This window comes from Heterocephalus glaber, unplaced genomic scaffold, assembly GCF_053883595.1.
Source record: "Heterocephalus glaber isolate CG9 unplaced genomic scaffold, H.glaber_assembly_v1.0 deba00000122, whole genome shotgun sequence".
NCBI lineage: Eukaryota > Metazoa > Chordata > Mammalia > Rodentia > Bathyergidae > Heterocephalus > Heterocephalus glaber.
Window position 1 is genome coordinate 77,754,328 of NW_028258138.1, and position 26,346 is coordinate 77,780,673.

Genomic DNA, 26,346 nt, shown 5'->3' on the forward strand with positions numbered 1-26,346 from the left:
TTTTTAAGGCTCATCCATGTTACAGCATGAATCAATATTTCGTTTCTTTTTATAGCTTAATAATGTCCTATTGTATGGACATACCACATTTTATTTATCCACTCCTCCACTGATAGAGATTTGCTTATTTCCTCTAAGATGTAGTGAACACTGGTATGTAGAGGACCAGAGGAGAATTAGGGCCTAACTGGCCTCCTCTGTGAGCACAAAGGAGAAAGTCTGCACTCAGAGGTGACTGCATATTAGGGAAAGTTAAGACAGCTGAGGTTAAGTTTTTTACCAGAGACCGTACTAATGATACTGGAAACCAGATGAATCTTCTGTTACCTTGACTGCCTGTGCCTGTGGGTGAATAAAAGCGAGGTGAGCCAAGGGCTCAGGGCTCCTCTGCCTACTAGAGGTACAGCCCCCTGGCTGCCCAAATGTTGAGCTGACTCCAGGTCTCTTTGTCATACGACCCTGTTCGCTCCCAGGTCAGGGGTCAGAGAACAAAGTGGCTCTGGGTCCCAGAGCAAGGCCCTCCTGGTGCCAGCTACAGGTGGTGCCCCAGTGTGGGGCCAGGTTCCCAGGGTAGCCTACACCGGTGTACAAGTTTTTCACTTCTTTTGGGTAAATAAGAGAGAGCATTTTTCCTACAGTAATTCCATGTTTAACTTCTTGAGGAACTGTCAAACTGGTTTCCACAGGAGCTGCACCATGTACATTCTTACTAGCACATATAAAGATTCCAATTTCCGTATATTCTTGTCAATGCTTATTACCCATCCTCTCGACTGCAGCCTTCCTAGTGGGTTCAAAGTGAAATTTCAGTGTGTTTTGACTTGCCTTTCACTAATGAATAATGTTGAGTATCTTTGCATGAGCTTATTGATCACTTACATATCTTCTTTGCAGAAATGGCTATCCAAGCCTTTTGCCTATTTATAAATTGGCTTCTTTTTGTCGTTTTTTATTTCTTTTAGTGGTGCTGAGGGTCAAACACACAGTCTGCTCATGCTAGCCAAGCACTCTACTAATGAGCTACATCCCCAGCTGGCTTCCTTTTCTCCTATTTATTTATTGCATTGTAGGACTTCTTTATACATTCTATGTACAAGTCCCTTATATATATGATCAACAAATATTTTCCCCTTGCTGTGGGTTGTCTTTTTACTTTCTGGATAGTATTCTTCTGCAATTTTTTTTTTTTTTGGTACCGGGGGTCAAACTCGGGTCCTTGCACTTGTGAGGTAGGCACCAGAACCACTGAGCTAAAGCCCCGGCCCCTGGACAGTATTCTTGAAGCACAAAACTTTTAAGTTTTGATGAAATCCTATCTATTATTTATTTGTCCTTTGGTTGCTTATGTCTTTGGTGTCATATCTAAGAAACTATTGCCCAATCCAAAGTCACAAAGATTTATGGCCACTTCATTGTAAGAATTTTATAGTTTTAGCTCTTACATTTAGATCTTTAATGATTTATGTATATGGTCTGAAGGTCTAACTTCATTCTGTTGCCTGTGTATATCCAACAGCGTTTGCTAGAGACTATTCCTTTCCTCTTAAATCATCTTGGCACCCTGGCTGATAATGAATTGACCATAGATGCTAAGGGTTCCTATCTGTACCCTTTAATGTATTCTATTGCTCTAGATGTCTGTCCATAAGCCAGTACCACACTGCTTTGACTACTGTAACTTTATAGTAACTAAAATTGGGAAGTATATCTCCATCAATTTTGTTTTTCTTTTCCAAGGTTTTTTGGGTATTTGGGTTTCTTGCATTTCCTTATGAATTTTAAGATCATCTTACCAGTTTTTGCAAAGGAGCTAGGTAGAATTTTAATAAAGATTGTAGCAAATCACTGGGTATTTAGCTCTGTGGTGTGGCCGCCTGCCTCGCAAGTATAAGGTCCTGAGTTCGATCCCCAGTACCAAAAAAAAAAAGATTGTAGCAAATCTCTACACTTTGGGCAGTATTGCCATTTTAAGAATATGAAATCTCTGATCCCATGAATACAGGATGTCTTTCCATCTGTTTGTCTTAATTTCTTTTAATAATATTGTTCAACTTTCTGAGTACAAATACTGCATTCTTTTGTTAATTTATTCTGATTCTGTGCTTTCCATTGTTACTATAAATGGAATTGTTTCTTAATTTCATTTTCATATTGTTCATCAATAATAAAAAGAAATATAATTGAGGGGCCGGGGATTTAGCTCAGTGGTTAGGCCACCTGCCTTGAAAGTGCAAGGTCCTGAGTTTGATCCCTGGTACCAAAAAGAAATATAATTGATTTTTGTATATTGATCTTGTACCCAAAACCTTGCTGAACTCACTTATTAGTTCCAATATGGGTGCGGTATGTGGTGCATGTGTGTGTGTGTGTGTGCACACGCGTGCGTGTGTGATCATCTATATATAAAATAATGTCATCTACAAATAGTTTTACTTCTTTCTTTCCAATTTGATGCCTTTTTATTTCTTTTTCTTTCTCAAGTGTTGATCAAACATTACCTTCTCACATCTTCAACCCACGTTCTCATTGGCCTCCTGTGCCAGGTAGTTTTACTGGACAATTCCCTGTCCTAGGGCTACCTTCTGACAAGCCAGTCCCCAGGGACTCTACAGGCAAAGCACACTGCATGAGGTGAGGAGGAGGCAGCACCACCTTCCCATCAGAGGGCCCATTCCCACTCCTTACCCTGTGCCCAGAGCCCCAGTTCCCCAGCTTGCTCAGTCATCCATCCTATACTTCCTCTTCTCACAAGGTTCCATGGTACAGAAGTAAAAAGAGACTGGGTGAAAACACAGCTCAGGGGGAGGAAGAACCCAGGCACTGCCCAGAGCAGCACTGGGGTCAGGGTAGCAGGACATGGGGAGCCTGGGAGACGCAGGGGTTCATCTCATGGCTGAGTCACCCCAACATCTCCCTGCCCCATGTCAGAATCCCCCATGGGACTCAAGCCACCCTGAGGTACGGAGGGATACAAATAAGGGTTTCTTACATACACGTAAAAGGCCCCAAGGGCAGACCATACATGCAGCATTCTGAGCTCAGCAGACAGCCGCCTGGCCCAGGGTCACGCTGTGGACGGCTGGGAGCAGCTCCTCTGGCTGGAGCTGCGCTGACTCAAGGCAAAGGTGGATGAGTTGCTCTTTTTGCTGACACTCGTCTCTCTTGAACGGCTACCTTTCAGGGAACTGGGGGAGCAGCAGAGGAAGCGCTGCACGAGTTCGTGGAAGAGGTGGCCGGTGAAAAGCATGTAGATCCAGGGGTTGCAGCAGCTGTTGAGGCTGGCCAGCAGCATGGCAATGATGAAGGCCGAGGCTGTGGCAGGAGAGAGGTGAGCAGGCATTACCAGCCCTTTCGGGCTGAGCCCCTGTGTCCTGAGCAGCAGCCATCTCAGGGACTGTGCCTGGATCACAAGATGGAGTATAAAGAGCCCAGGCTCAGCCCAGCCCACCCTTTCTCTTATCCAAACCTTGCCCATTGCCCACCCCCCTCCCTCAGCAGTGCAGCACCCATCACAGCGCCTGATGGTCATGGTTTACCCTCCAAGCATGGAGCCTACTCCTTAGCATGCTGCCAAAGAGCAGAGGCCAGAGCTGCAGCCCTGGTTTGGACTCTAGCTCCAAGAAGCTTTGGTTTCCTAGTTCTTAATAGGAATAATGATGGTACTCAAACCACGTTGACAGTGGCAAGGATTAGAGTGTAGCAGAAATGCCCAGTGGCTGCTATCATGACAACATGCCAGGCACCAAGGGTGCACCAAGGACACAAAAATGAAGTAAGAGACACCATGATATGGGCACATGTGAGTCACGGCAGGCCGTGCAGAAAGGTGGCATTGGGAGCTGGTCCCTGGCAATGCGGGGAAGAGAGAAGGGTGCTCCGGGCAGAAGGAAGGACCCAGCAGAGGCCTGCGGAATGGACACAAGTGTGAAACTGACAGCGTATCTGTGGAACTAGCCTTAAGGACACAGCTCCAGCACGACAGTCATCAGGGTCACACAGGAATAAAGTGACAGTGAAGCTATCTGCGGCGCTGTGTAGAAGCTTTTAACTGAGGATACATTGAGTTCCCCACAAAATTAATGATCAGAAATCAACTCCAAGGCATTTTTCTTTCACAAACTGAAGTTTCAAGGGGGAAGAAAAGAAATCTTAATCTTGGGTATTTTCAAGCAGAGGGAATAAAAAGAACTCTGATAAAAACACCTGCTGGCAATAGAGGAGGCCATGCCCATGAGAAAAATACAGAAACCCAGAACTCCCTGCACAGCCAAATTCTTATGAGGGAAGACAACCACAAGGGGGCTAGGGAAACCCATTGTCTTATGTCTGTTCTGCAAATTAAAAAAAAAAACAACTTCAGAATTCAAGAGGTAAATCTAGGGAAGGAATGTGGGGGTGATGGAGCTGTAATGACAGACATGTGTGCCACAGAGTCACTGAGCACCCATGGAGAAGGAGGGTGGTGAGCACATCTGGGTGATTCTCAGAGCGGGACCCCAGGGCACGGCCACTCCAGAGAGTTTGCCGAAGTCACTCTCAGACCCAACCCTGGGAGCACCCAATCAGAGCCTCAGGAGGTGGGCACAGCAGTTGGTTGTAACAAGGGGGCTCAAATGCACACATTGTTGTAATTGATTGGTGCACCTGTTGGGAGAAAAAAGCAAGCTATAGCAGACAAAACCCAAAAATCTTGCAAATATGAGAATTCTTTGAAAGCAAAGGAAGGGCATCTGATCTTTACAGCCAAAATAATACAGAACAAGAAAGAGGAAAGAAAAAAATCAATACTACTCAATTCTTTGGTTTTTATAAAAGTGATTTTGCAAAAATTTTGCTTTGATTTGAATGGGTAAGAGGAAGATGCAGTTTAGAAATTCTGGTGAAATATTTTTAAATTAATTTTTAAATCACCCACAAAATTAAAAATAGAATAGGTTCAAAATCATACAAGAGGCAAAAACAGAATATGAAAGTCAAAATGTTTAGCAGCATTAGGAAGTAAACTATCAGCCACAAGATAAGAATACAGGTAAATAAAGCTATGAAATGAGATAGAAGAAAATATCCAGAATGAAGTTCATACTCGGAAAGGCCCCTGGTTATACCTATAATCATATGGTACAGGATAAGCACACCTAATATGAAAATACAAAATCCCAAATGCTCCAGAATCAGAGAGTTTTGAGCCCTGATGTGATGCCCCGATTGGAAAGTCCCATCCCTGACCTCAAGTCACAGGTCACAGTCAAAACACAATGGCAGTATTCTATGAAATTCCTTCACACTATGTGCATAAGGTGTAAATGAAGCACAAATGAATATCATGTTTAGATTTGGGTTTCTTCCCCAAGATATCTCATTGTGTATATGAAAATACTCCAAAAATGTCCCACAAAATTTAAAACATTTCTGGTTCCACACATTTCAGAAAGTGCTGCTCAACCTGTGTGATCTTACTGCTCCTTTGTAAGCAATTCTCCTCACCCTCTCTACATTTGGATCTGCTCACTTTTTATCTTAGGTTCAAAAATAAAGCAGAAAAATACAGAACAAAAAGTAAATAGTTAAGGAATTCCAAGGCAGCCACACAAGTCTTCCGGCCAGTCGTTAGCCTGAGTGGGAGCAGGATGGACCACAGCCGTCCCCTCTACTCCCACCTGTTGGCCACAGGCGCAAATGACCAGCCTGGCCTGGCTCCCAGGAACGCATGACCCTCCCCAAGAGGAGCCTGCTCTTGACAAGTTACCGACACTGAAGGCACTTATGGATTTTTTTTTTAATTTGGCAATACCATCATCATCATCCAAAGACATGATCCTGGGAAGAGAGGTGCTTGGGAATAAACCACAGGGCTGTGGAGGGTGCTGCAGAGGGAGCGAGCAGCGGAGGAAAGGCCCACAGCTGAAACCTTCCAAGAGCAGCTGGGCACTGCCAGGGTTAAGAGGTGGCAATGGGGACCCCGGAAAGATGGCTTGGAACCAGGCTGAGGAGGGTGTTGGCCCAGGCTGGACCTGCACTCTACTCTTCTGGCAAGGAGAGCCATTCATGGCTTCTGAGCAGCCCAGGGATGGATTCCACATCAACCTGCTTTCTACACTTACTGTATCTTAATCCAGATGTGGGGCCCTTTCTGAGAGCTACAGAGCTTGATAGGATTGCAGAGGAACTGCAGCAGAAAAAACATGGAAAATATTGTCCCTGAATTTCACGATGCTGTTCCCAAGGGAATGTGTGACAGTGACCATCAGAATCACCACTGAAGACTGCCCAGAGCAGCATGGATTCCAAAGCCATCTTAGCCTCACTTTATAGATGAAAAGAGGGAACCCCAGAGAAGGAAAGTGACTTTCCCAAGGGCACACAGCAACTTACTCCGTGTCCCTACCTAAAAAGCAATGAATGATTCCTTTGAAAAACAGGTAAGCATTCTCACATGCCAGGTTGGTCCCAGTGAGTCTTCTGTTCCCCAAGCAAAAACCCAGGTGCCTGAGCAATGGCACCCATGGTGTGCTTTGTGGGACAGATGGCAACTTCCTTATTCCCCAAACAAATGTAGTCCCACATGAGATGAAGCCTTCCTGTTCACTCCCTGGTGCTGGTCTTTTGAAATCCAAGTACCTGGGAGGAACACAGTGCCTCCTATCCGATCTCTACCCTCATGCCACACGCATCCACCCGCTTACCACAGTCTCCTGGCACATGTCCCTGGCTGCACTCACCTATCCAGCTGCTTCTGCACCACCACGGCAGACCTGAGGAGTTGTGGCTGAGGCCTTAGACTTCGCAAGCCTAAAACACTGCCCTTAATGGAAAAAGTGAGGCTGCTCTTGACTGAGGTGACTGTGGTTGGGACAGATGTCAGAAAGCAGGTGGGCAGAGGCACCCAGGACTGCAGGCTGCAGGGCACTAGCACTAGCAGACCTGGCTACGAATCCTGCTCTACCACTCGGCAGCTGTGTGTTCCTGGGAAAGTCACCTCCTCTCTCAGCCTCAGTTCCTCTGTCTGTGAAATTAATAAGAGCTTCTCACAGAACTGTTGCAAGACTCTGGGGTTGGGATTCTGGCACTTGCTCAAGGCAAACAGCACGGCTTAGCTCTATCATTCTACTACAATCACGTGTCAGTGCTCGGTACTGTGACCAGAGCCCAGATGCCACTTCCTGGGCTGGGATCCTGGAATGTGGAGTGGCCCCTCGCCCAGTGGACAGCAGGAGCACAGGACCCACTGAATGGGCTTCTCAAGCCTCACTGCCACACTGCGGTGCCTATCCAGTGTGGCTCTAGGGCAGACTGCAGGGCACCACCCCCAGGGTAGCCTTCAGGTGGATCTGCCCTTCACCATGGACTGGGACTTCCTGATAGATTTAAACAAACTACGAGTCAGGCCTCTTTGGAGAGGGCAGGGGGGATGTCTGGGCCTCAGGAAGTCAAAAGAGTCCTGACACATATAATGGCCTAGCACTGGGTAAGATTGTCCTTGTTAGTAACGGGATATAGCCCAGCAGCATAGTGCCTGCCTGGTAAGCTCAAGGTGCTGAGTTCCATTCCCAGTACCAAAAAAAGAATGCCCTTTTCTCCTGCTGTCTGTCTGGGGCCCTGGAAACATCTGACCCTGCCCAGCAGACTTCAGGGCCTCCAGAGCTCCCATGAAAGCCTTGGGCTTGAACTTTCTCCTCCCAGGCTACCCTCTGAGCTGCGTCTGCTATCTGAGCATCACTTTTCTTATTTTGAGTTAGAGGTTACATGAGGGCATTGAAAACATGGGGAAAAATGAAAAGATAATGTGAAAGGACTTTGTGACTGGGGAGGTGTTTATTCTAGCAATGATCTAGCAATGATAATGGTGAAGATTTAGGTCAGAGGTATGATCCGCTGCAGTCATTTATTAAAGGCCAAGATCAGGGACTTCTGAGGGGCTGGGGATTTAGCTCAGTGGTTCCGGCACCTGCTTTGAAAGCACAAGAACCAGAGTTTGATCCCTAGAACCGAAAAAAAAAAAACCCTACACAAACAAAAAGTTTTGGGCCGAGGATTTAGCTCAGTGGTTCCGCCACCTGCCTACCAAGCACAAGGTCCCAAGTTTGATCCCTGGTCCCCAAAAAAAAAAAAAGATCAGGGACTTCTGGTCATAGATCAATTAAAGAAACTATCTTTGGCCCCTTTTCTTCTAGTACTTGTCAAACACTAAATTAAAGAAAAATAATCCTGGGACTGGGCAATGTGACAAAAATGCCCTCTGCCGTTCCCTTTGGGAAAATCATGCTGCCAGTGACCTAGGAAAGCCCATAGCCTACACCCTGGGCAGGTGCAGGATTTCAGGGTCTTCCAGGAAGAGGAAGAGCCAGCTGGAAAATCACATCCTGCTCACTGCCCTGATGTCACCATCACACCTCCCCTGTGCCCAACCCCTGAGCACACACCCGGAAGCTCGGAGGAGTCACAAGTCCCTGTCCTCGGGGGACCCACGCCACCCTGAGGGTGAGAAGAGAGAGAATGAGAGGAGGCAGCACCCGTTATGTGGAGCAGCTGGAGGCACAGGGCTGGGGTAAGGGTGATCTTCACGGGGGGCTCCTCTGTGCTAAGCAGCCCCATGAACGCAGGAAGCCAGGCACTGCAAGCAGACAGCACCACTGGGCTGTGCCCCTGGGCAGGAGAATCCTCCCTGTATTTCTGCTCAGCATGGTGATTCACAGATCGGGGTAGAGGCCACTCGAGGTCGGCATGCGCCAGGCATTCCAGATCACTAGCCACTTTACTCACGCCCAAGGATGCCCTCGCAGACTTCCCGGCACTCCCTCTGCCCAGTACTGACGGCCTGAGTTGGCCCGACAGCTGACAGGCAGCTGGCCATGGCCTCTCTGGACCGGGCTGCTCTCAAGACCATGAACACGTTTAACACACAGCTCAGATGTGACCTCACTGGAGCCAGATCCAGTCCGGCAGCTTCCTAAAAGCCTCTCACGAGAGAAACCAGCCACTGGGGGCAAGGCCTTGCCTGGACCCTCCAGAGCTTGGGGAAAATCTGGCAGCTAGTCTATGGAAAGTCTTTTTAAAAACTTGTCTTAAATGTATGCTTATGTAGCGTCCCAATATATACTACAGGGCGCCTTCTTTGGAAAGAGCACAATTGTCAGCTGATTTTTCTAAAAGTCACTGATGTGTGATCCCACCATATATGGAAGGGTTGGAGAAGAGCCACACCTGTGGGCTTCTATGATGGCGTTGGCCAAATCAATGGACATGCTGGCCTCCCTGGGCTGAGCCTAGGGATGACATTGTGAAGAAGAAAGCCAGAGACCCTTCCTGCACAGCACTAGGCCACCCCCGTGCCTTGTAGAGCAGCCAAGGCAGGCCACGCGTGTAAAGGCAGCCGTGGGCCTGGGTCAGAGCTCTGCAGCTCCCAGTGTCCCAGCAACCCAGCCACCTGGACATGAGGACCTCACTGAGTACTTGACAAAAAGCAGCCACCGGGGCTCCGTCCTGCTCTGCTTCATTAAATCAGCATTTTAAGCAGGTCCTCCAGTGATCTTTGTGCAAATACAGTTTGCGAGGCATCTTTCCAGCTGGCAATAGCCAAGTCACCATCCAGCAGTCTCAACACAGAATGGGCATCTTTGACCACAAACTCCTACTCATCCTTCAAAATCCTTTTTCAAATGTTGCTTCCCAGGGGCATCCACACTACTTGATAAATATTTCCGTGACTGCACTAGTGCATCATAATTGCCATTATTTTTGTTTATACTCTTTGGCTGGAGACTGTATTTCATTTATGGCTCCGTCCCTGGCTGCTAGCAGAGCAAGGAAATAAGAAGAGGTCAATAAGGGACTGAATTGAAGCATGAAATTAGCAGGCAGAAAGTCTCGATAGATCAGCCACTGCCACTGCATGGTGGAAAAGCAAAGACACAATTTCCCTGCTGTGGGGCAGGGCTGGAACAAGGTGACCAGGCTCAAACATAAGTCCCCCTTGGAAAATTAAACTTGCACTCAAACATCTAGTGGAAAAGAAGGGAAATAAACAGAATAAGGAAGAGAGAAGATTAAGTGTGAGTCATGGGCCACAGAGGGCCCTGGATTAGGACAGGACCACGTCCCTGGTGCAACACCAGCAGCGAATCCACTCTGCCTACGACTGAAGTCAATTCTGTTTCTTTTTTTCCAGCACTGGGGATCAAATCCAGGACCTTTGCACTGAGCTAAATCCTCAGCCTCCTTTTTATTTTGAGATAGGGTCTCATTCAGTCACTAGGCTGGGTTGAACTTGTAATAGTCCTGTCCTAGACTCCCAGAGTGCCAAGTTTACAGCCTAAGCCTATTCTTTCGTTGTTGTTTTTGTGGTTTTTTGTTGTTGTTGGGCTTTTGGGTTTTTGTTGGGTTTTTTGCTTTTGTTTTTTGAGACAGGGTCTCAATATGTAGTCCAGGCTGGCCTTGAACTCACAGTAATCCTCCTGCCTCATCCTCCCAAGTGCTGGGATTACGGGCTTACACCACCACACCCGGCTAGCCTCAGCCTATTCTTAACCCCAAAACTGGAGGGCCAGCGCTGCTGCTCCATCTGGATACACTTCAAGATCTCAAGAGCCTGATGCCAGCCAGCCAGAAACCCCGGTGTCCCCTGCTGGCTCTGTGGGCAGACTCAGAACTCTGTGGCTGACCTTAGCCTTACTGTCCCATATGTCGGCATGCCAGTGCTGGCCACGGACCGGTGGGTAAGCAGCTGGGAGTGCTCCTTGCAAACTCTCCCTCCTGGAGGACTGACTGAGAAAAGCAGAGGTTGTGTGAACAAGACCTTCCAGGGGTCCTCAATCCCTGCATGAAATGAATGTACTTGTGCTCAGAGGAGGAAGGAAACCCTTAAACAATGGGAAACAGAGGGTTTCAGAAAATTGGCACTGCATGAAGCTGCTGTGTCCAGCTGTTCAAGATGTGCACTGCACCAATCTCACCAGCCAGGATTTCAAAGGTACCACCTACAGCTGTGCCACAAAGCAACCCACATGTTGGACTTGGGCTTCAAACAATGGGTCTCCGTGGAAGACACTGGGGCATCCTCACGGCCAGAGCAACTTTAATATGGACTCAAAGGGGTCTGTAGGGAAGTGGTGAGTCACAGCCTAGCTGAGGGTACACCCAAGCCCAGGGCAGAGGTCACAAGAGGGCACAATTGGGCATGAGCTCAGGCCAGGCCCACCAGTGGGTCTAACACTGGTTCTCCACCAGGGGCACTCTGGCTGCTTTGCAGATGTTTAACAATGTCTGGAGACATTTTTGGTGGCTACTCCTGGCAGGGAGGCACCACTGGCCTGCTGGACATCCTGCAAAGCTCAGAAAGCCCCACTCCGATGCACACAGATTATCGACACATGTGCACCTCCAAGGCATCAGGAGGATGCATCCAGAAAGGAGTCCCAGGCTCTCTCCTGAGGCGGGGCCTGGGAATCAGCTTTGTAACAGGCACCCACGAGAACCTGACGTGGAGGGAGACAGGCCACCCTTGCCAAAGCACATGGAGGGTGGGACAGGGCAGGCTGTCAGCCCTGGCTCACCTTCTCCACCTAGGACTCAACGCTCACCTCTCGAGGGTCCTGCCTCTCTGTACCTCAGTTTCTTCATCTCAGAATGGTCATGGAACCCCAACCTTGCTGTGTTGGGATGAGGCTTGAGGTGGCCCTGGCACACACAGGCAGCACACAGGTGGCATCAGCAACTGGCTGTTGTTATCAGTGAATCTAACCCCTCCCTGCCCCACTCTGGCCCCAAACAGGAAGTCTCATTCCGTTGTGAGGTGTTAGTCCAGTGCTCAGACAAGAGTGACAAGCCCCAAATCCTACAGATGGCAACCAGGCCAGGTCTCCTCTCAGTGCTGTGTCCCAGGGACAGAGAGCTCTTGCAGCCTGGGCCTGATGTGTATTTGGGATCTGTAGAGTACAGGTCAGCCTGACTCAGCCCCAGCCCCTAGGAGTGAACTTGTGGGGTCTCCTTGGCTCCAGCCAGCTGCCACACAAGGTGGTGGGGTCATCAGGCAGGCCCACCCCTCACGCCCAGCCCGGCCCAGCCTCTCCAGGGAGCGAGATATGGCCCAGGCTGCAGCTGAGTTCCTCCTCCAGCCCCTTCATAACCTCATCCTGCAAGGTCACTCCAACCCCCTACCTACTGAGGCATTCATCAAATGGGAAAACAGGCCCCAAAGCCTCATGAGACCGATTCTTTTCTTCTGTTATTAATTAAGCCTGTGCAGGGAGGGCATAAGTCACCTCAGGGCAGAAAGCCCAGGAAAAAGATTAACATCAGCCAAGAACAGAAGAGGACTCAAGACAGCTTGCCCAGGCTGCCATCAGTGGTCATCTAATTGCAATTTACACCCAGAAGGGAGAGTTCACTGTAATACTCTGCCCAGGCTGAGGCCCATCCAGTCTCCATCTCTCCTGCCCTTCTCAGTGACTCCACATGGCAGAGTCCCTGATCGGCAAGCCCTGCAAGGTGCCCTGGCCACCCCACACCACAGCCATGGTGTATGTGGAAAGGAAGGGCAGATGGGCCACGCCAGAGAGACTGCAAGTCCCCAGAAACAAGGCGGAGCTGGGAAGCTCGTTCTGCAGATGGGAAGCCTTGAAAATCAGGACTCCTGTGCCCTGCAACTTCTTCCTAGGCCAACACACCTGCCACGCCTGGTCACCCCCAGGATGGAGGCTCTTCTTGGCACAAGCTGCCAGTTCTATTGTCGGAGCTATTTTAAAGTCCCTCGTCAAGCCCTCACCCCCACTGCTCTCCTAGCTCCTGCCCCTCCCCTCCCACATCCCACTGACCTGCCAAAAAGGCATGGGTTGCTCCCTCAGCAGATGCCCAGCCCTATGCCAGGCACCGGGCACACATTGTCCACTAACTTCCCCCCAGGACTGCCCTGGCCACACCACCTACTGCCTCTATCCAGGCTCGGAGAAAAAATCCATCTCCTCCATCAAGTGCCACTAATGAGATTCTCCCAGTCTACCCCATGAATGCCAGCAAAACTTGTGAAGTGCAGGATGGGTTGAGTGACCATGAGCATGTGGCCCCTGGGGCCATGGATGAGACCTTTTCATCCCCACAGCAACCCCACAAGGTGTGCTTTGGACCCTTGTGATTCACAGCAGTAGCTGAGGCTCAGGGGGGTGAGGCAAATGCTCAGGGACACACAGGACAAAGTGGCAGAGCAAGCACCAACACAAGCCAGGTGTGGCTCCAGTGCCCTGCCCTTCCCTACACAGGAGACCTGGGGTTCCATCGTGTCCTGCAGCCAGCTGGGTCTTTGTTCCCCACAGTTTCTGTGCAGTGGAGGCCCCCAGCCCTCTCGAGACATTTTATCATTCCCAAGAAGTCAGCAAGTCCACAAGGAAGAGCACTGTTTCTGCTGTAAGATGAAGGCGTGGTATCTGCAAAGTGTGAGTGAGAGTCCTTTTTTAAAAAAAAAATTCCAAAGCTTTTCCTCCAGCTCCAGGGCTTCTCAGAAGGGGGGACTACACCACCATCCACCAGTGTGCCCAGGCAGCAAACACCAGCCATGTGCCAGCCTGTCCTCTCCTTTCTAGATGCCCCACCCAGCCAAACCAGGCCTGGCTTCTCTGATGGCCAGAGACGCACCTAGGGCTTGTGGATACCACCCAGGTGTTGTCTACGGGCCTCACCAAAGCAGGGCGAGACAGTGTCCAGCTGCTGGGAGGAGGGGATCACAAACACTCTCATTCTTCAGAGAGGAGAACATGAGAGAGAGCCATGAATGTGGGGAGTGAACAAGCGGAAGAGGGTGCAAAGTGGAGGGAGGACCTTGAAATGAATGGGAGGGGTAGCTGGGGCGGGGTGCACGCCTGCAATCGGCTGCATGCCTAGGAGGCTGAAGCAGGAAGATTGAGAGTTCAAGCCCAGCCTGAGCAACTTAGCAATTTAGTGACCTTGTCTCAAAAAAGGGGTGGAGGAGGAGGAAAAGAGGATGTAGCACAGTGCAAAGGCCCTGAATTCAATCCTCAGTACCACAAAAAATTGGGGGGAACCCAAGAAAGACCAGAGTTGGAATGTCTGCTGAATGAACAGATGCAATGCACTCATCCTAAAACCAAAGCCCTAAAGTCAAAGGGAATAAAAGTTGCCCCTAGTTGGTAATGTCAGAGGAAAGACCAGACCCTGGGGCTGCAGTGTCTGCTCTAGGGGGTGCAGTCTCAATTCCTCTGCAGTTGGTGTTGGAGCTCCTTAAAACCTGGGTCTGAGCCACACCCTGTGGTGCTTGCCTGTAATCCCAGCACACTAAGAGGCGGAGACAGGAAGATCAAAAGTTCAAGCCCATCCTGGGCAACTAAGCAACTTAGACCTGTGAGAGAAAGAGAAGGGGTGGGAGGGTGGCAGGGCCAGCAGGAAGGAAAGAAGGAAGGGAGGAAGGATGTGAGGGAGGGAGAGAAGCTGGTGGGGTCTGGTCTCTTGGATCCTGCCAAGGAAATGGGTGAGGTCTGATGCCCTGCATATACACATCTGCCACCTCTTCTCTCTCCCAACTCCCTCATCATGTGCCCCTTGTAAGAAGCTGGGTGTAGGAATCCCCAGTCCAGCTGCTGTGCTCCCTCTGAATGCTGTGTGACCCAGTAAAGTGCCTTCCCCTTTCTGGACTCCAGAGTGTGGCCAGGGCCTGTACTCTGAGTCAGGCTGAGCTTTGCTGAGTCCCCACAGCTTCCTCTCCCTGAACACCACAGCATTCGGTCTGTGCTGATGACAAGTGCCCTGGCCACTGTGGCGCTAACCTGGAGGGCTCAATGAAGCCAGGAATCTGTGAATTCTGGAAGGGAGCAAAGCAACTCAAGCTCCCTGCTTCAGCCTTAGGCGTGCAGGCAACTGCAGGCCTGCACTGCCACCCCCAGCTACCCCTCCCATTCGTTTCATGGTCCTCCCTCCACTTTGTGCCCTCTTCCGCTTGTTCACCCCCCACATGCACGCCTCTCTCTCATGTTCTCCTCTCTGAAGAATGACAGCATTTGTGGTCCCCTCCTCCCAGGTTTCAGCTTCCCAGGACAGATGTTGTGAGACTGTAGGGAGCATCAGGGATTAAAGGCAGACGTGGGACCTCTGCAAGTCTGGGGGCAGAGGCTGAGGACCTGACCCCTTGGTATTCCGGGCAAGCCTGAGAAGTCAGTCCCCTGAAGCCCAGCATGTGTTACTGGCTTCCTTCTAACAGAGTCTTGGCCACCAGCAACAGTGCCTCCTGCTTCTTCCAGATGAGCTACTGGAATCAGTAGGCGTGTACAGGTTGTTTGGGATGTTGTTAGCAGGCAGCTGCCTAGCAACAATCACAAGCTCTGGAGCCCTGGGGTACCTGTGCTCCCCCAATCTCTACCTCCCTTAAGCCCCTCCTCCTGGCCCTCCAGCAAATGCAGGCCCAGAGAGGAGCTGGAACATCTGCTAAAAGATGGTCTGCGCCCTGAAATGCTCTCGTCCTATAGGTAAGACAAGGAGAGTGGAGGGGAACAGAGGGACCCGTGGTCCCCCAGTATACCCAGCTAGGAAAGGCAGGAAAAAGACCAAGCCCCAGGTATCCTCGGCATCTGCTGCAGTCCTCCAAAGTGGAAGGCTTGCCAGGCCCCATACAGAAACCATGAAGCCCCCCTCCCTTCCCTTTCTTCCAAGCCAAGTCTCCATTGTTCTGGGTGTGCCCAGCCCTGCACCCACCCAACGCCCACTGTGGTACTCACCTCTCCACCTCTACAGGCACCTCATCATCTCCACTAAAGGGAGGGGCCCTCAGGAAGCAGTGGGGCCCCAGTGGACACCTTCTCAAGCTTTGGTTGGACAACTGCTGGCCTCCTGAGGCTGTCCAACTGGACCTGACCTCAAAGGTTCAGGCCAACTTACACATAAAGTAGAGGTCCAATTAAACGTGCAGGCGAGGTAGGAGCTGCCCCAGGCTGCAAGCCCACCCCCCTGGCTGGCTAGCTGAGCCTCAGTGTCTTCCTCCACAACCACAGCCACGCACTCCCTAAGCAGCTTTGGCCTGGGGTAAGCACCTGACTTCGGCTCTTCACTTCATTCCCCTGCAACGTGGTGAGGCTGTACTTAAAGCATCATTGACATTTTACAGAAGACAAAGTCGAGGCTTGGGGAGGTTCCTTGAGCAAAGCCAACAGGCCAGGTGACGATGGTGCCAACATTCAAGCCCGCTTATCCTTGGCCCAAGCCCAAAGCCCCACTCTCTCTCCTTGCGGGTCTCCTACCCTACCTACCTTCCTTGGGCGCATCCGCGTCCCATACGCTCCACATCTGCACGAAGAAGAAGGGCGTCCAGCACACGATGAAGGCCAGCACGATGATGAAGGTCATCTTGACGGTGCGGATCTTGGCCTTGGAGATGAGCTTGACGCTGCTGACTCGCGCCAGCGCCACACGCCCTGCGCCGCCCACGTCGGAGTCCCCGGGCCCTTGGGCTGCGGCCTCCGCAGCCGTCTTGAGCCGCAGGTTCTGCCAGATCTTGAAGCTGATGAGGCTGTAGCAGGCGGCCAGCACGATGACCGGCACAATATAGACGGACAGTGTGATCCACGTGACGTAGGCCTTGGGCCCCCAGGGCTGGATGAAGACAGCCCAGCAGTCGAAGACGCCCTCGGCCACCTCGCGCAGGGAGAAGATGTGCACTTGCGGCGCGCTGGCCACCAGGCAGCCCAGCCACGTGCCGAGCACGGCCAGGCGGTCGGTGCGGCGGCGCAGCGAGCGCAGCGGCCGGCAGATGGCCAGGCAGCGGTCCAGGGACATGAGCAGCAGCAGGTAGGTGGAGGCGAACATGCCCACCACCTGTAGATACTTGACCAGGCGGCACAGCAGGTCCGGCCCGTAGAAGCGGAAGGTGATGTCCCACAGCAGCTGCGGCAGCACCTGGAACACAGCCACCACCAGGTCGGCGATGCTCAGGTGCTTCATGAAGAAGAAGAGACGCGAGTGCTTGTGGCGCGTGGTGCGCAGCGCCAGGAGCACGCACGCGTTGCCGCTCAGCGCCAGGAAGAGGATGAGGCACAGCACCGCCACCTCCACGCGCGCCAGGGCCTCGTTGCGCCGCGGCGGTTGGGCAGTGCAGTTGCGCTCTGGGTCCCCAGGCGCGGCGCTCTCGTTAGCCGCGTCTGCGCTCCAGTTGGCGATGAGCGCGCCCTCCATCCCCCGAGGCGAGCGCTGAGGGGCAGCGGGGTCCCGACCCAGGCGGGCCCGACCCTGGAACAGACCACAGAGCGGTGAGATCGAAACTGTACCCCTCCTCTTCCGAGGCTCCTGGGATGTCCTCGTCCTCTTCTTGGGGGACCCAAATTGTCCGACATCCCAGGCACTATCGCCGGCTGCCCCCAAGTCCTCCTTTGAGCCGCTGCAATAGGGCAGGGATCCTCCACCTGAGCGCGAGTTCCCTGAGGGGCTCAGCGCTCCCCTGGGGGCCAGGGGAGGATCAGCACCCGCCGCTTACCTCCTCCAACCCGACCCCTGCACCGCCGCTCCCAGCACCCTGGGCGCGGCCACCTCCCGCGGGACCACCCGGCCAGCCCAGCTCCGGGAACCTCCACCCTGCGCGTACTCCACCGCTGGCCTGGGACACCCCTGGAAGGTCCATCCCCCTAAATCCTACAACTTCCATACCTGCTCGCCTACAGCCCTGTCCTCTGTCTTTCCCGGGGACCCCGCCTCAAAGCCCGCCCCAGGATGCCCACCTGCTGACTCTAGGACCCTGGCCCACACCCGGCAAGGGTCCTCCGCGGCCCGCAACCCCGCAGCCGCGGGCTCCACCTTTTACTCCAGAGCTGTCACCAGCCCTCTCCAGCCTGTCCACCCACGTGCAAGACCCAGGTACCTGCACCGAGCCCGCAGGTTGGACTAAAGTTGTCTTCTAGGGAAGTTGCACCGCCGCTGATGGCCCAAAGATACGTGCGCGCCCGGCCGGGTTGGGACGCAGTGGGTCACTATGCAAGGTCTCGGGCTCGGGAACCTCGGTTGGACTGCCCTTGCCTGCAGCTTTGCTAACTGTTGGGTGGGAAAGGAAGGCAAACGAAGAGCTGCCGCTTTCTGCAGCCGGCCTGGGATGCACTACCGCACGAGCCCGCCAGGCGGCGGGCGCAGCGGAGCCGGAGTTCGGCAGGTACCGAACTCAGAAATAAATCCACAGGCTTATTTTACAGCCGTTTAAAACCGCCAGGGGAAGGAACTCGTAAATAACCCGCCTTGTTTCTTCCTTTATTGGTTTAGAAGCTCCTGGCCCTCTCAGAGAAATAGTATGCTTGAGACACAGTGTTGATGATGAAGTTTCCAAAGCATTTAACTGATGATAGTTCCCGAACTGAGGTAGAGTTGTCTTTTTTTTTTTTAGTAGAATTAAAAATGCCTTCTATTTCAAGGATCGCTGGGAGAAATCTGCATTCCTTAGGTGGTTTTAGGTGGAAATCTCAAGCCCCTCCCCAAGAATCTACCTTTGTTAAAAGTGATTCTGGGCCGGGGATTTAGCTCAGCAGCTCTGTTGCCTGCCTCGCAAGCGCAAGGACCCGAGTTCGATCCCCGGTACAAAAAAAAAAAAAGTGATTTTATTCATCTGTGGACCCAAGGCCATTTTGGCTTCCCTGACATGCTTCCAAATTAAAATCATAAATAATGGCAAAGGAAAATGAAATGCTAGAAACTGCTTCTTGCCTCCTTGCCCCTTTTCTATTCTGAAAATCTTCTTGAAACAATTTAAAGTGGCCAAGAACTTAGGCAGGGGGAATAAGGCCAGAATTCAAAAATGAACAGGGCTATTTAAAGCATATTGAATGCATGTTTCCTCCTGACATTTCACTTCTCCCTCTTTTAATTATGTGGAGAGAACCGAGTTGGCCAGAGATTGTGCTTCCCGCAAAGATATCTCGGGCAGAGCCACACAGTGCCTGAGTGAGTGTCCAGGGCGGACTTGGTATCCTGGCAACATGGCCAGGTGTAGCAGGAAGCAAAAGTAGTCTTTTTCTTGCCCTTGGTAGTTGTGTCACAATATTATCAATAGTGTCTGTCACACAAATTACAGATTAAAGTTCCAGAATGCTTAGGTGAGAATTAAGTGACTGTCAGATCCCTTCTTCCCCTTAGGCCTCAGTTTCCCCATTTAGGAAATGAGAGGGCCACCCAGATTGCTAATGTCTGATGTCCCATCTACTGATTTTCTAAAGTTGTGTTACCTACATTGCCAAAGAGCTTAATTTTCGCAGGTAAAACATCCTGGCCCCATTCTGGGGCTGGATAAGGAGTCACTTTCCCTGAGAACTCTTAATTAGTAAATCTGGGAAGGAAAACACCCAGCTTGCAAAGCCCAGCCTGCTCTCCTCCTGGAAGAGCATAGGTTACCTGAGCCATTACTCCAGGGACCGGCTCTTCTACCCCTGGGCCCAGCCCTGCATGGTCTTTGTGTGGCAGGTGAGACTGACTACTTTGAGTTCACTTAGGGGGACCATTGGGTCTCAGGCAAAAGCCAAGTTCTTTAATTTAGCCTTCATCTGAAGAAAAAACTTGACAGTGAGACCCCATTTCTTCTTTGTTGTTTTATATTTCAGTGTGTGCAGAAACAAGGCAAAATAGGTGCTGTTTACCAAAAGCCACCGCCCCCAAAAAAGTTCCTAATGGTGAACGGGACATGCCCCCATCCCGGAGCTCCTGCCAGTGTGCAGAACACATACTTTGAGAGTGACAGTGACAAATGTAAACACAGTGAGAGAATGGAGTTCTGGGAGCTGCAGCAGGGCTCAAGGAACCGTTTTACAAAGAAGGCAGCTGGATTTTGAGGCTTTGGAATGAGTTTTCCAGAAAGGAAAGGAAAGCCCCCAAGAGTGGTGCAGGGTGAAGGTGTCATTTTGCTGGAGAGGATTAACTGTGCTTGTGGCTGGGAGGAATCACTTGGTGCCTGGAGCATCGGCAACAGTTAATAAATATTTGTTGAGGCCATATAAGAAAGACTAGATTACACTCCATAACTCGATGTTCCTCTGAATGTGGGAGGGAATATTTTCTAAGTTGTAAGTTTAGTATCGAGTGACTCCAAGGAATGAAGTGAAGAAATTGAGTTCTCTCTCATTTCTATTTCATTCCTGTTGACTTTGTCTAGAAAAAAGTCTGACAGAAATCAGTTGTAAAGGTGCCTGAGTGGCTAAGGTTTGGGGACAGCAATGGGGAGGGCAGGCTACAGCAGAACAACCTGAATTCCTTGGGGAACCTGGTAACACAGGGACGATGGGAGGTACTACTGACCTTGAGACCTCGGCAGTCCAGGCAAGAGAGGCTGCAGGACCAGGGGACATCACTGAAGGTTGTATTAGTCAGGGTCTTCCCAAGCAACAGAACCATGAGAAAAGTTAAATGTCAAGGAACTGGTTCATGTGTCACAGAGGCTAGAAAGCCCCAGATCTGTGGGGTGGGCTGAGAGGCTGGAGACCAAGGAAGAGCTAATGCTGAAGTTCAAGTCTGAAGGACACCAGCTGCAAAGTCCCTCTTGCTCAGGGGAGGTCACTTTTTTGTCTATTTAGTACAAGCCTTCAACTGATTTGACAAGGCCCACCCTTTACTCAAAGCCTGCCCACTTAGCTGTTAATCTCAGCCCCATACCCTCACAGAAACATCCAGAACAGTGTTTGACCACAAACCATGGTCTGGCTAGGTTGACACATGAAAGGAGCCATCCCTCGTAGAATCTCAGGAACCACTGCTTACACATCCAACTGAGCAGCTGGGCATCTTGGGGATAGGGCCGGGGTTCTATACACCGGTACTTAGAAGGCCAGGGACACTGTGGGTCAGGATCTCTGGTATGTGTCAAATACATGAGGATGGAAAAGAGGGAGAAATAAGCAAACACCCCTGTGGCGGCCTCACTCTCTCCAGATCAGGGCCAGGCCACCTGAGAGGGGATCTCAGCCTGAGGTGACCCAGGCAGGACTCGCTCCTACCTCTGGGAGCTGAGTGCTGAGGGTTAGCATCTTGGAAACATCATTTAGACACGGATCCCAGCTCAGGGGCCTTGTGCTGAGGTCAGGTGGAAATGAGTCATAAACACCTCCTCCCCCTCCCCATGCCCGCCTTGCTCCCCCATGTAATCTCTACATCTCTGCCTGGGCTCTGGCTCCAGGAGGGCTGAGTAACACACTCGTGCGTGGGCCGAGAACATGCTGGAGCAATGACCTCGGGCTGGCAAACTCACCCCTGGCCTTACCTCTGCAGGGCCTTCAGGGGCGGGGCTGCCAGGAGACGGGGCTGAGCCTTGGGCTGCAGTCAGTATACATGCAGCCCTAACTCACATCCTTCCTCCAGCCCGAAGCCCCGTGAACGCCTTCTTAGCCTCTGTTTTCATTCCTGTGCTCTTTGGAGGGTTGAGAAAGAAAGAAAAACATGTTTTCATGTTAGACAGCACTCTAAACTTGCACCAGTCATTCTGGGTTTGTCTGTGTGCTGCCTGTATGGCCAAGTTACTGACCCTGAGACTCAGTTTCCCCAGTGCTGAGCTCATGGGGCTGTGTGAGTAAACAAGGCTTTCTGCGCACAAGGAGGGCTTTGCAAACAGCTGGGTGCTGTGTGATGATCCCCATTCCAGGATGTCCCATGATAAGGACATTGTCTCAGACAATCACCCTGCGTCTATTCATCTTCCTGGAGTAAGCATATGTGTTTTTTCAATTCAACTAGACAAACTGTGTGTGTGTGTGTGTGTGTGTGTGTGTGTGTGTGTGTGTGTGTTGCTGTGCCAGGAAAGGAAATGCTTTTTACCTCTTCAGAGAAACTCTTCCTGACCCTTGGGCCCACTGAGAGTGAACCAGTCTCGAGCTTCTGCAGGTGACCAGATTCCATTTTCAACATTAATGTGCTCAGGCTCCTCAATTCAGCTACAAGTGTCCAGATTCAGTCCTAGATGTTAGTCCTTTATTTGCATCCCCATCATTGTTCCTATCATATCCACCTATCAGTGAAAATGTGAGAAGAACATTCCTTAATAAATTAATCACTGTGGTCATAACCTTGCTTTCTAGAACATTTTTGTGGAAATCAAGCTTCAGGAGGGCTCTTGCGGAGAAGTGTGTTATTCGTATTCACACGCCCTCCTTCCCAAACAATGACAGAGAGAAAGCAGGAGGAGGATTTGAAGTCCACAAACATGTTGTTAATTGACAATGAAAGTGACAACACAACTTCTGTGAAGTTACTGGCTTAAATAAATGCATTGTCCACATGTAGACACTGTTGGCTAAGATTAGCACATAATTTGAGAGAAAAGCTTTCTTCAGGAGTAACTGAGCTTGGAGTAAAAACAGCCTGTTGTTTGGCAGAAGAAAAGGTTTATTGAGAATTGAGATCTTTGGAATTTGTCATTTCTTTTGGAGAAGGAGGGCCTGGAAGGGCTGAGAGTGACTTAAAAGTGACTGATATTCTCATTACCAGCAGAGTGACTGGGATTATGATATTTGTTTTCCAGTTGAGGAACTGAGGTTCAGTGAGGGAAAGACCCTTGCCCAAGCCACACAGTGGTTCAAGAGGTACAAAACAAGCCCGGGAGGGTGAGCAGGAAGCAGCCCACAGGCCTGCAGAAGAGGTGAGGCGCTTTGCCTCTGTCTCAGAGTGCTGGGAAGCTTCACAGATCTGAAGTGACAGTGTGATGTGAGCTGTGATCACTAATGCTTTTCCCTCGGCATGGACACAGGCAAAGCAACGAAGAGGCTGTGTGGGTACCCTGCAGCAGCAGTGCGGTTTGAATATGGCGACACCAAGACTGCAGGGCAAGGACAGCTGAAGTGAAACCGGATGGAAGCTTCAGTCTTTCCAGTGACCCAGCCACCTCCCAAGTCAAGAAAGGCCTAAGCAGCACTGATGCTGTTCTGGGGACCAAAGCTGGAGGTGCTGTTGGGTAGAGCAGGGGAAGAAGAGGCATGAATAACAGCACTGAGCTGAGCCAGTCTGTTTGAGAGGTCAGGCTCAGTTCACCCAGGCACAACCTAAGAAAACCGAGCTCACTGCTCTCAGGAGCCCCCTCCCTTGATCCTATCAGGCCATCTGTGGGAGGAGGACACAACCTAAGGGGAATTCCAGGGACCAGGCATCTCCAGAAAAACATGCTGAGGCCCCAGGCAGCCCTACCTTGCCTTCCCCACCAATTCCAGCAGCCCACTCATTTATCTTTTTCATTAAAAAAGAGAGGCATTTCTTCCCTGAAGGGCACCCAGTAGAAAGCTGCCTTCCTTCCTTTGTTATTGAGCATGCTTTGACAGAATGTACAATTTCTTCTGATCTGTTATACGTCAACATCCAAGTATGTAAGTACGTTCCAGAAGTATGTTCTCAAGCACCTCCTGTTACCCAGAGAAGCTGTGTATTAGTATGAAATTGAACATAACCAACCAGTGCTTTTAACCTAGGTGAGAAAATCAGAGAAAGCAGAAATCCCAGAACCCCTGGCTGCAGAGTTACAATTCCACATGCTGCCCTGTGTGACTGTGGACAAGTGCCCCCATGCCTCGACAGGCCAATTTTCTGAGGATACTGGGCAGTCTCCAGGTTCTCTTACAGCTCCAACTTTCTATGATTCTCTAAGACTTGGCAGCAAAGCACACACAGCACAGCAGGGAGCACAGAGTAGACTGTCTGAGAGACTCCCCAGGGCCCACACTGGCAGAAAGAATAAGGGTGGTGTGCACAGGAAGGGGTAAAGCCTGCTGCAGAACGAGCATGAGCTTTAAACAACTGAAATATCATTTTTCACCTACCAGACTGGCAAAAAGGAAAAAGGAAACTACCTTGGGGGAAGCTGGCACTCTCAAACAATGCTGTTGGGAACACATTTTGAAATAGCTTTCCAAGAAAGGAATTCAGCAGTAAGCATGAAAACCCTGAAACATGTGCACATTTTTTGACCCAGCGATGAACCCTTCCTAGTGATATAACTCAGGGAAATAATTGGGCAAAAAAAGACAAAGGGATATGAAGACAGATGTTCACTTTTCCAGCACTGTTGCCAACACTGGGAAACAGTAGAAACTGTGTGTTTATTATGTGCAGTAGGTAAAATGCTATCTATAAGGTAAAATGATGGAATGGATCCTTGTAAAAGTGACATGGAAATCTACGTGCCTGTGTCTGTGTGTCTCCCAGAGGGTGGGCAAGAAGGGGAGGAAAAGAACAGGGAAGCCACAGAAAGCAATATATGCAATGCTGCTATTCCCCCCCCCATTAAGTTTATTGGTACATTTTTGGTATAAAATACAGTTACATTTATGAGCACCTTGGTTCTTATTTTTTTCCCCTTCCCTTGCCCTCCCTTCACCCCCTCCACCCTTCCCTATTTGCAAAGACTTTGTTTCCATTTTTTTTCCTCTTCTCATATTTTTTCCTTTCCTTTTTTTCCCTTCCCCTACCCCTCCCAATTCCCCTGCTCTTTTAGACCTTTTCTTCCTGTTACACAATATCAGTTATTAATTTTTTAAATTACAATATTAAGATCTAGGAGACATTACCACAGATTTTACAGAATTTAAAAGGATATAGAAAGCATATTTCAAAAATCTGTTTTGAAATAAATTTGACAACTTCTAAGAAGTATCTTGGAAGACAAATTAATGAAACTAACTCTGGAGGAAATATAAAATTTGAATAGCGCCTATTAAAGAAAGTATATTCCTAGCTTGAAAACATACCTATATGACAACAGCAGGCTCATAAACATTTTAACTGATAAATTATATCAAACAATTAAAGCAGAAAAAAGAAGGAACACTTCTCCCCTCATTTTAGGGACTCAACATTGTGCTAATCCTAAAACTGGATAAAGATAATAGAAGAAAAAAGTGTGAACATAGATAGAAATTTGTTTAACAAAACAAACTATTGGAAGTCAGATCTGGCAGGATGTAGAAAGTGGCCTTGTTATAGGGATGGCAGTGTTGGTTCAATGCTGTTATTTTTATAAATGCATCAGAGAACAGTCAAAAGGGGATATTCCAAACAAAGGAACCACAATTACCCCTAGGTGGGAGGATTTGGGGTGATAACAAATATTTGTAGGAACTCCTTTCTGACATTTCACATTTTTGAAATGTAAAGAGAGAATCTCTTTCCACAAAGCCTCCTCACCAGCCAACCAGGTATCTCCAGCCTCTACTTCCTGCTCTGCCCATGGTATGCTATGGGAAGAGCTGTCCCTCAGGGTGCTGGGAGGTGGGGGATGCCCCTTTCAGTGCTCCCCAGAAGTCCTCAGCCTGCTCAGGCTTGATCGTTTACAGTGGCTCTGACCCCTGGGGAGGAGCAGTGAGCAGGCAGGGTCTTAAAGCCATGAAGGATGGTGCAGATCTTCTGGAAGACCACCTCTCTGAAGGCCAGCGAGAGAACTCCTGCCTCCCTACCCTGAGCTCACAGCATGTCAGAAACAGTTCCTTTATGGTGTCCACCCCCAGCAACAGGTCCGTGCAAGAAAGCTGCAGCAAATGGGGAAGAGTAGCTTGGGAGGCCTGTGGCCTGGGACAGTTAAGGTGCGAGAACTCTTCCCCCATACAGAGCACCCAAGAGCTGGCCCAGTTCCCTTCCTCCTAGCCCAAGGGTCAGGGAGCGGAGCATTCTGGCACAGAATCCTGACAGACATGCACCTGGCTAACTGTGTATGTTACAAACCCAAGGCCAATCAGCCTCCAGATGCTGACGGAATCCCTGGCCAAGCTGCCTCTCGCACAGTACCAGCCACACTCCCAGTCCTCAGTCTACTCTTCCATGCCACAGACTGCCCTGTCTGCCTCCTCTCCTTCCTCCCTCAGAAGGGCAGGTACCCACCCCTGAATTCCATCTTCAAGCTTGACACTCACCCATTCCCCTGTGGAAATGCCCGTCTTGGTGTCACCTGATCAAATTCCATACCTCATCTGCTTCACAGATAGAGAAACTGAGGTTCACGATTTCTCTAAGATAGCCTGGCTAGTTGGTACCAGACCATGTCTCTGACTACTCCTAGTTGGTTGCCTTTTCTCTGAGAACTGCTTTCTGGAACTTTGGAAAAGGGGGCTGAAGAGTGGGCCTTCCTTTTCCTCTCTCCAAATGGCTGGAACTCCAGCTCTCCTTGAGGTCACCTTATTCCTGTCTTTAGGGACTCCGCAAAGTGTAGGTAGAGCAGAGAGGGATTTGCTGAGTTGGCTCACACAGGCTCACCTGATAAAGATATGTGCCCCAGAATCAAGGTTGGAGGGAGGGGTCACATGAGCCTGGATTTAGTCTTAATTCTGCCCCTTACCAACAGTGTCACCTCGAGTGACAGGACAGCCTTACTATGTCTCTATTGATAATTATGATATCATAGTGTGTTTCCATTGATACAGTTAC

At 50.2% G+C, this 26,346-nt stretch overlaps 1 protein-coding gene and 1 long non-coding RNA gene across 3 annotated transcripts; one reads left to right on the forward strand and one right to left on the reverse strand.

Moving 5' to 3' along the window:
• Oxtr (oxytocin receptor) lies at positions 1–17,163 on the reverse strand. The gene is made up of 2 exons (XM_004835257.3): positions 16,242–17,163; positions 1–3,312 (listed from the first exon to the last, which is right to left on the reverse strand). The coding sequence occupies exons 1-2, from the start codon at positions 17,161–17,163 to the stop codon at positions 3,065–3,067; spliced, it is 1,170 nt and encodes a 389-aa protein (XP_004835314.1). The 3' UTR covers positions 1–3,064.
• On the forward strand, positions 17,072–24,427 carry LOC106009714 (uncharacterized). 2 transcript variants are annotated; one of them, XR_002395740.2, is made up of 5 exons: positions 17,072–17,237; positions 17,646–17,838; positions 18,235–18,330; positions 22,466–22,582; positions 22,691–24,427. It is a non-coding gene; the product is annotated as an uncharacterized LOC106009714 (long non-coding RNA). The 2 variants fall into 2 exon arrangements; XR_001183731.3 differs by lacking the exon at positions 22,466–22,582 and having other exon boundaries at positions 22,691–24,426.
• Positions 24,428–26,346: the final 1,919 nt, after the last annotated feature.